General features: G+C 34.8%; 1 protein-coding gene across 1 annotated transcript; it reads left to right on the forward strand.

Moving 5' to 3' along the window:
• The first annotated feature begins 9,144 nt into the window (after positions 1-9,144).
• Positions 9,145-10,081, forward strand: LOC137658031 (beta-casein-like). Its single transcript, XM_068392747.1, has 2 exons — positions 9,145-9,174; positions 9,476-10,081. The coding sequence occupies exons 1-2, from the start codon at positions 9,145-9,147 to the stop codon at positions 10,079-10,081; spliced, it is 636 nt and encodes a 211-aa protein (XP_068248848.1).
• The last annotated feature ends 305 nt before the right edge of the window (positions 10,082-10,386 follow it).

The following is a 10,386-nucleotide window of genomic DNA, read 5'->3' on the forward strand; positions in this document are numbered from 1 at the left end:
TTAACACTGTCCCTTGCCATTGCCATTCATGAGTAGCCTTTAAACTTTTAAGGTAAGTCTCAAGTCTAGGGCATTGTCTTGTTAGCTAGGGCATTAACACTGTCCCTTGCCATTGCCATTCATGAGTAGCCTTTAAACTTTTAAGGTAAGTCTCAAGTCTAGGGCATTGTCTTACTAGCTAGGGCATTAACACTGTCCCTTGCCACTGCCATTCATGAGCAGCCTTTAAAAACTTTTAAATGTTACTCAAAATAAAGACGAATATGAGAATCCCAACTAGATATTATTAGCTCCAGTTGAAGCCCGATACAACTTTCTTCCATTTATTAAACTTCCAGATATTTTTAGAGGCGTAATATTTATCAATTGAAAAATCCCAAATATGATAGAGGAATTTTATGCGGAAATGCATTCCGTATTTTCGTCGCAGATGCGATTGCTTTTCAGACTCTCATATTTTCGAGGAAGCGTTGATATTGTTTTGTGGGATATATATATATATATATATATATATATATATATATATATATGTATATATATATAAATATACACGAATATATATGTATATATATAAATATACACGAGTATATATGTATATTATATATATATATATATATATATATATATATATATATACATATATACATCTAGAGAGAGAGAGAGAGAGAGAGAGAGAGAGAGAGAGAGAGAGAGAGAGAGAGAGAGAGAGACCTACTGTATATATATATATATAAATATATATATATATATATATATATATATATATATATATACATATATATATGTATATATATATATATATATATATATATATATATGTCTCTATGTATATCTATCTATATATACTCACACGCATATATATATATATATGTATATATATATTTAGATATATATATATATATATATATATATATATATGTGTGTGTGTGTGTGTGTGTGTGTGTATATATATGGATATATATATATATATATATATACTATATATATATACATATATATATATATATATATATATATATATATATATTTATATATATGTGTAAAGTGACTGGTTTTACTGGAGTACCGGGATCTGCTAATGTAAATTCTATTTATTTATATTTTTTTACAGATATATCATATGTGTTTTTTGAGATACCTGGCAATAGAAATAAATTGAAAATTTAGTTTTTTGTTGATATAATATGTTTTCTGAAATATCTGTCTATACGAATAAATCAAAATTGTAGTTTTTTATTGATATGGAATATGTGTATTCTATTTGTGACAACGAATAAATTCAAATTTGATTTTTATTTGTCGATATGATAAATTTAGTTTTCAGTAAGTTATTTATTTAGTCATAAAGTACTGGAAGCTTCAAGGACATAAATCGTTTATTTGTTTATTTGTCATAGTGGAGTTTTATTGCTTAAGAAATTCAATAAAGAATCCTTTATTCATTGTCTAAAATACGGTATCACTACTCAGAGATCCTTCAGAACAAAGCTATAGTCCATTTCTTTTATCGAAGCAGATTTGCACCGACTCGCAGGAGTGCCCTTTTAGCTCGGAAAATTTTCCTGATCGCTGATTGCTTAGAATTATCTCGTCCAACCAATCAGCGATTCGGAAACTTTTCCGAGCTAAAAGGGCACCGCTGCGAGTCGGTGCAAATCTGCATTGCTAAAAGAAATTGACTATAGTGAAGGACGTGGTGATATGATTTGCTTATCGCCATAATCAGCAAAGCTGTACTAGTCGGGGCCTCCCATACTATGTTGGATTGCTGTGAGCGATCAGTCAAAAATGTCCCACCATCACCAATAGGCACTGGTCAGAGTGGTGAAGAAAACTTGCCAAACCCCACAACATGAATAAGGACACTTCTAAGGTCTTTGTGACTAGAAACGGCTGCATTTGTTGTTGTTGTAGTTGTTGTTGTTGTTGTTTAGTAACAGCTGCATTTGTTCTTGGTGTTTTTTTGGAAACGGCTGCATTTCTTGTTTGTTGTTGTTGTTGTTGTTGTTGTTGTTTAGAAACGGCTGCATTTGTTGTTGTTGTTTAGAAACGGCTGCATTTGTTGTTGTTGTTTAGAAACGGCTGCATTTGTTGTTATTGGTGTTGTTTAGAAACGGCTGCATTTGTTGTTGTTGTTGTTGTTTAGAAACGGCTGCATTTGTTGTTATTGGTGTTGTTTAGAAACGGCTGCATTTGTTGTTGTTGTTGTTGTTTAGAAACGGCTGCATTTGTTGTTATTGGTGTTGTTTAGAAACGGCTGCATTTGTTGTTGTTGTTGTTGTTTAGAAACGGCTGCATTTGTTGTTGTTGTTGTTGTTTAGAAACAGCTGCATTTGTTGTTGTTGTCGTTGTTGTTTTTGTTTTTGCTGTTGTTGTTGTTGTTGTTGTTGTTTAGAAACAGCTGCATTTCTTGTTGATGTTATTGTTTAGAAACAGCTGCATTTGTTGTTGTTGTTGTTGTTTAGAAACGGCGGCATATGTTGTTGTTGTTGTTGTTTAGAAACGGCTGCATTTGTTGTTGTTGTTGTTTAGAAACGGCTGCATTTGTTGTTGTTGTTGTTTAGAAACGGCTGCATTTCTTGTTGATGTTCTTGTTTAGAAACAGCTGCATTTGTTGTTGTTGTTGTTGTTTAGAAACGGCTGCATTTCTTGTTGAGGTTATTGTTTAGAAACAGCTGCATTTGTTGTTGTTGTTGTTGTTTAGAAACGGCTGCATTTCTTGTTGATGTTATTGTTTAGAAACAGCTGCATTTGTTGTTGTTGTTGTTTAGAAACGGCTGCATTTGTTGTTGTTGTTTAGAAACGGCTACATTTGTTGTTGTTGTTGTTGTTTAGAAACGGCTGCATTTATTATTGTTGTTGTTGTTTTGAAACGGCTGCATTTGTTGTTGTTGTTTAGAAACGGCTGCATTTGTTGTTGTTGTTGTTGTTTAGAAACGGCTGCATTTATTATTGTTGTTGTTGTTTAGAAACGGCTGCATTTATTGTTGTTGTTGTTGTTGTTGTTTTGAAACGGCTGCATTTGTTGTTGTTGTTGTTGTTTAGAAACGGCTGCATTTGTTGTTGTTGTTGTTGTTGTTGTTGTTTAGAAACGGCTGCATTTATTATTGTTGTTGTTGTTTTGAAACGGCTGCATTTGTTGTTGTTGTTTAGAAACGGCTGCATTTGTTGTTTTTGTTGTTGTTTAGAAACGGCTGCATTTATGATTGTTGTTGTTGTTTAGAAACGGCTGCATTTGTTGTTGTTGTTGTTGTTGTTGTTGTTTAGAAACGGCTGCATTTATTATTGTTGTTGTTTAGAAACGGCTGCATTTATTATTGTTGTTGTTGTTTAGAAACGGCTGCATTTGTTGTTGTTGTTGTTTAGAAACGGCTGCATTTGTTGTTATTGTTGTTTAGAAACGGCTGCATTTGTTGTTGTTGTTGTTGAGAAACGGCTGCATTTGTTTGTTGTTGTTGTTTAGAAACAGCTGCATTTGTTGTTGTCGTTGTTGTTTTTTGTTTTTGCTGTTGTTGTTGTTGGTGTTGTTTAGAAACAGCTGCATTTCTTGTTGATGTTATTGTTTAGAAACAGCTGCATTTGTTGTTGTTGTTGTTTAGAAACGGCTGCATATGTTGTTGTTGTTGTTGTTGTTGTTTAGAAACGGCTGCATTTGTTGTTGTTGTTGTTTAGAAACGGCTGCATTTGTTGTTGTTGTTTAGAAACGGCTGCATTTGTTGTTATTGTTGTTGTTTAGAAACGGCTGCATTTATTGTTGTTGTTGTTGTTGTTCAGAAACGGCTGCATTTGTTGTTGTTGTTTTTGTTTAGAAACGGCTGCATCTGTTATTATTGCTGTTGTTTGTTGTTGTTGCTGCTGCTGTTGTTACTGTTGTCGTTGCTGTTGTTGCTATTGTTGTTGTTGTTGTTGTTGTAATTGGTCATAGCATTGAATTCCCAAGTATCCATGAAACGTTCTATAAAAAAACGTTCCCGAAGGCAGAGTCCATCCGGACAGGCGTTTCATGATAACCAAATTACTACCACGCAAGTAGGAGAGTCTTTGAAGCGACGCCAGGTATGAAAGCAAGTCAATCAAGCTAATTTGCATGGAAAAGTAGCACATGCTTTCGGGAATACCGAGGAAAAGAATTCTGCTAATTGCAAAGCATTTGGAATTGGAGAGTTCTTTAGAATTCTGTACTGCTATCATATACGTAAGATATATCTTTACTTTGATCCTCCATTAAAATTTTTTATACTGAATCTCCTCAAAAGATATGATAATTATTTGATTTAATTCTATTCTCTGCTTTATAATGGTTTATAAATGGTTTCCGTTTTTATGATAATTTAACATAATAATTGATAAACAGTAAAATCTTCACTTATTTAGTTATAGCTAGACATCTTTATTTATGGAAATAGACTTTATTAAGAAACACAATGATATTATTATTATTATTATTATTATTATTATTATTATTATTATTATTATTAGCTAAGCTACAACCCTAGTTTGAAAAGCAAGATGCTATAATCCCAAGGGCTCCAACAGGGAAAAATACCCCAGAAAGGAAAGACATTGGAAGTTGATGATATTACAAATGTAATGCAATGTAATAGTAATCTCAAGATTAAAATATTATATACACTTTTCAAAGGTAGTAAATTTTTAAGAAACAGGTTTTATGGATAAGATTAAAATTTTTATATATTACAGATTTTTATTTATATTTATTTTTAAGTAATATGATTACTCTATTTTTCATTTTATTTATATTATTATTATTATTATTACTTATTATTACTTACTAAGCTACAACCCTAGTTGGAAAAGCAGTATGCTATAAGCCCAGGGGCTCCAACAGGGAAAATAGCTCAGTGCGGAAAGGAAAAAAGGAAAATAAAATATTCTAAGAAGAGTAACAACAATAAATATCTCCTATATAAACTATAAAAACTTTAACAAAACAAGAGGAAGAGAAATAAGATAGGAGAGTGTGCTCGAGTGTACCCTCAAGCAAGAGAACTCTAACCCAAGACAGTGAAAGGCCATGGTACAGAGGCTATGGCACTACCCAAGACTAGAGAACAGTGGTTTGATTTTGGAGTGTCCTTCTCCTAGAAGAGCTGCTTACCATAGCTAAAGAGTCTCTTCTACCCTTACCAAGAGGAAAGTGGCACTGAACAATTACAGTGCAGTAACCCCTTGGGTGATGAAGAATTGTTTGGTAATCTGTGTTGTCAGGTGTATGAGGATAGAGGAGAATATGTAAAGAATATGCCAGACTATTCAGTGTGTATGTAGGCAAAGGGAAAATGAACCGTAACCAGAGAGAAGGATCCAATGTAGTACTGTCTGGCCAGTCAAAAGACCCCATAACTCTCTAGCGGTAGTATCTCAACGGGTGGCTGGTGCCCTGGCCAACCTACTACCATAGATTAACATTGAAAGATCATCAACCATTGGAAACGTCCCTGACTGGCGCTTTGCTGGGCGGGAGACCGAGTCACACTCAAACTCGTTAGTTCTTTTGGTTGCTGCAACCTTGCCATCCTTGTGAGCTAAAGAGGGGGGAGGGTCTGGGGTAGCCTATAGGCATATCTGGTGAGGCATTAGCAGCCATTGCCTGGCCCTCCCTGGTCCTAACATAGGTGGAGAGGGGCCTGGGGTTTTCATCATATGTATATATGGTCAGTCTATAGGACATGGTCCTGCTAGGGCATTGTCACTGTCCCTTGCCCCTGCCATTCATGAGTGACCTTTAAACATTAAACTATAACAGTCTTGCCCTTAAGTGAAGGGCTAAGTGATAACGTCCCTGACAGGGGATCGCCAGACTGGGGTTCGAATTCCGTTCAAACTCGTTAGTTCTTTTAGTAGCTGCAACCTTACCATCTTTGTAAGCTTAGGATGGTGGGTTTGGGGGAGCCTATAGGTGTATCTGCTGAGTCATCAGCAGCCATTGTCTGGCCATCCTTGGTCCTAGCTTGGGTGGAGAGTGCGGTGGGAGTGGGGGCCATGGGCGCTGATCATATGGACATCATCCTGCTATGCCATAGCATTGTCACTGTCCCATGCCTCTGCCATTCATGATTGACTGATTGATAAAGTGTTTTATGGCATCCTAACCTGCCATTCATGAGCGACCTTTAAACCTTAAACCATAACAGTCTTGCCCCTGAGTAGAGGCAAGTGTGAACTCTCAAATGGAACGTTTATTGCATTTGGCTACATTATCTCTGTGGATGAAATACAGCAATTCTCTCGAGCCTGGATCTATTACATTCTCTCTGGGAGCTTTAATGTCTGATGTATACGACCGTCATAGAGATAGAATTTCTACAAAGTTGGCAATGAAACCTCCATAGCAAGAGCCAGTTTAGGACTGGTGGAATTATGGCTCTTTTAGGTTTTTGAAATGATAGGCTTCTTTTACTAACAAAATTTCGATGCCATGGGGTCAATAAGCCACGCGATGCTCTCTCTCTCACATTGGCTTTAGTAAATCGATGAAACAAGTATTTTCTTTTATAATTTTTATAACACATAAAATTATGGTTGATTTGATTGTCCAGACAGTACTACATTGGATCCTTCTCTCTGGTTGCTACTCATTTTCCCTTTGCCTACAAACACACACACACACACACACACACACACACACACACACATACCGAATAGTCTGGCCTACTCTTTACATATTCTCCCCTGTCCTCATACAGCTGACAACACTGAGATTACCAAATAATTCTTCTTCACCCAAGGGATTAACTACTGCACTGAAATTGTTCAGTTACCACTTTCCTCTTGGTAAGGGTAGAGGGGACTCTTTATCAAATCATTGTTCTCTAGTCTTTGGTACCATGGCCTTCCACTGTCTTGGATTAGAGTTCTCTTGCTTGAGGGTACACTCGGGCACGCTGTTCTATCTTATTTATCTTCCTCTTGTTTTGTTTTTTTAAAATTTTATAGTTTATATACGAAAGATTTAATATAATGTTGTTACTGTTCTTAGAATATTTTATTTTGAATGTATTACTTCTCCTATAATGTATTCATTTCTTTGTTTCCTTCCCGTACTGGGCTATTTTTCCCTGTTGGAGGTTTTGGGCTTATAGCATCTTGCTTTTCCAACTAGGGTTGTAGCTTAGCTTCTGATAAAAATAATATTTCGAGGTACAATGTTAGGTTATGAGCAAGGTTCTAACCAGTATAAGGGGTGTGATCACTAGCCTGACCTGGCCAAGTTTTAATTGGAAGACAGAGAACTTATAAAATCAAGAAACGTTTTACTCTGAAAGAAAACTAATCAAGAAACGTTTGACTCTGAAATAAAACGAATCAAGGAACGTTTTACTCTGAAAGAAAACGAATCAAGAAACATTTTACGCTGAAAGAACACGAAACAAGAAACGTTTTACCCTGAAAGAAAACGAATCAAGAAACGTATTACTCTGAAAGAAAACAAACCAAGAAACGTTTTACGCTGAAAGAGAAGGAATTAAGAAACGTTTTACTCTGAAAGAAAACGAATTAAGAAACATTTTACTCTGAAAAAAAAAACGAATCAAGAAACGTTTTACTCTGAAAGAAAACGAATCAAGTAACGTTTTACTCTGAAAGAAAACGAATCAAGAAACGTTAACACTAAATAAAAAAAACCAAGAAACGTTTTACGCTGAAAAAACGAACCAAGAAACGTTTTACGCTGAAAGAAAACTAATCAAGAAACGTTTTACTCTGAAAGAAAATGAACCATGAAACGTTTTACTCTGAAAGAAAACGAATCAAGAAACGTTTTACCCTGAAAGAAAACGAATCAAGAAACGTATTACTCTGAAAGAAAACAAACCAAGAAACGTTTTACGCTGAAAGAGAAGGAATTAAGAAACGTTTTACTCTGAAAGAAAACGAATCAAGAAACATTTTACTCTGAAAAAAAACGAATCAAGAAACGTTTTACTCTGAAAGAAAACGAATCAAGTAACGTTTTACTCTGAAAGAAAACGAATCAAGAAACGTTAACACTAAATAAAAAAAAACAAGAAACGTTTTACGCTGAAAAAACGAACCAAGAAACGTTTTACGCTGAAAGAAAACTAATCAAGAAACGTTTTACTCTGAAAGAAAAGGAACCATGAAACGTTTTACTCTGAAAGAAAACGAATCAAGAAACGTTTTACCCTGAAAGAAAACGAATCAAGAAACGTATTACTCTGAAAGAAAACAAACCAAGAAACGTTTTACGCTGAAAGAGAAGGAATTAAGAAACGTTTTACTCTGAAAGAAAACGAATCAAGAAACATTTTACTCTGAAAAAAACGAATCAAGAAACGTTTTACTCTGAAAGAAAACGAATCAAGTAACGTTTTACTCTGAAAGAAAACGAATCAAGAAACGTTAACACTAAATAAAAAAACCAAGAAACGTTTTACGCTGAAAAAACGAACCAAGAAACGTTTTACGCTGAAAGAGAAGGAATTAAGAAACGTTTTACTCTGAAAGAAAACGAATCAAGAAACATTTTACTCTGAAAAAAAACGAATCAAGTAACGTTTTACTCTGAAAGAAAACGAATCAAGAAACGTTAACACTGAAAAAAAAAACGAACCAAGAAACGTTTTACTCTGAAAGAAAACGAATCAAGAAACGTTTTACTCTGAAAAAAAACGAACCATGAAACGTTTTACTCTGAAAAAAAAACGAGCAGAAAATAAAAGATAACAAATAAAAAGGGAAAATATTCAAATTAGAAACTATGGTGGTCAAGATGATAGGAAAAATCTTATCAGACAAAAAAAAAAAAAAAAAAACATATGAAAACAAACAATATGGGATGGAAATCTAAAAGAATTTTATTTGTAATTTTGATAGCATGAATGATTCAATTGCATATGCTACTTTAGTATTCATTGCGTTCTTTAAATTAATCTATGCTGGAAACTAATGAATATAAATACATTCGATGTAACAATATCAATCTTGATTATTCCATGTGATAATGAATAAGATATAATCTTCTTCTTGTTATTTTAAAAGTATTTTCTATCTTATACTATACCAATTAGATTATGCGTACCAGCGTGGAAGATAGACAAAGACCCAATGTCGCTGATAAAGAGATTATCTACATAAAGAGCCATTAAAGCAATAAGCGAAATGAATTATCAAAATGAAAAGGAGATGCAAGTAAATGAGATAGAAGGGGAGTCAGGGAGAGCAACAGAAGAAGAAAGCATGCACCCCAGAAAGAGAATGCATATACCCTAGAAAAAGAAAAGATACACTCCAGAAAGAGAAAGCATACGCCCCAGAAAGAGGAAACATACACCCCAGAAAGAGAAAGTATATACCATAGAAAGAGAAAGCATATACCCAGAAAGAGAAAGCATATACCCCAGAAAGAAAAAGCATATACCCCCAAAAAACGCATTCACACCTGAAAGAGAAAGCATACTTCTCAGAAAGAGGAAGCATATACCCTTGAAAGAGAAAGCATATACCCCAGAAAGAAAAAGAATATACCCAGAAAACGCATTCACATCAGAAAGAGAAAGCATACTTTTCAGAAAGAGGAAGCATATACCCCAGAAAGAGAAAGCATACATACCAGAAAGAGAAAGTATACACCCCAGAAAGAGAAAGCATATACCATAGAAAGAGAAAGCATATACCCCAGAAAGAGAAAGCATATACCCCAGAAAGAGAATGCATAAACCCCAGAAAGAGAAAGCATAATAATCAGAAAGAGAAAGCATATACCCCAGAAAGGAGAAGCATATACCCAGAAAGAAAAAGCATAAAACCCAGAAAAAGAAAGCACATACTCCAGAAAGAAAGAGTTGATACCCCAGAAAGAGAAAGCATATACCCCAGAAAGAGAAAGCATATACCTCAGAAAGAAAAAGCATATACCCCAGAAAACGCATTCACATCAGAAAGAGAAAGCATACTTCTCAGAAAGAGGAAGCATATACCCCAGAAAGAGAAAGCATACTTCCAGAAAGAGAATGCAAACTCCCCAGAAAGAGAATGCAAACTCCCCAGAAAGAGAATGCATAAACCCCATAAAGAGAAAGCATACTTCTTAGAATGAGGAAGCATATACCCCAGAAAAAGAAAGCATACATCCCAGAAAGAGAAAGCATACTCCCCAGAAAGAGAAAGCGTACTCCCCAGAAAGAGAATGCATAAACCCCAGAAAGAGAAAGCATATACCTCAGAAAAAGAAAGCATACAACCCAGAAAGAGAAAGCATACTCCCCAGAAAGAGAATGCATAAACCCTAGAAAGAGAAAGCATACAACCCAGAAAGAGAAATCATACTCCCCAGAAAGAGAATGCATAAACCCTAGAAAGAGAAAGCATACACCTCAGAAAAAGAAAGCATACAACCCAGAA

This window comes from Palaemon carinicauda, chromosome 18, assembly GCF_036898095.1.
Source record: "Palaemon carinicauda isolate YSFRI2023 chromosome 18, ASM3689809v2, whole genome shotgun sequence".
Lineage (NCBI taxonomy): Eukaryota > Metazoa > Arthropoda > Malacostraca > Decapoda > Palaemonidae > Palaemon > Palaemon carinicauda.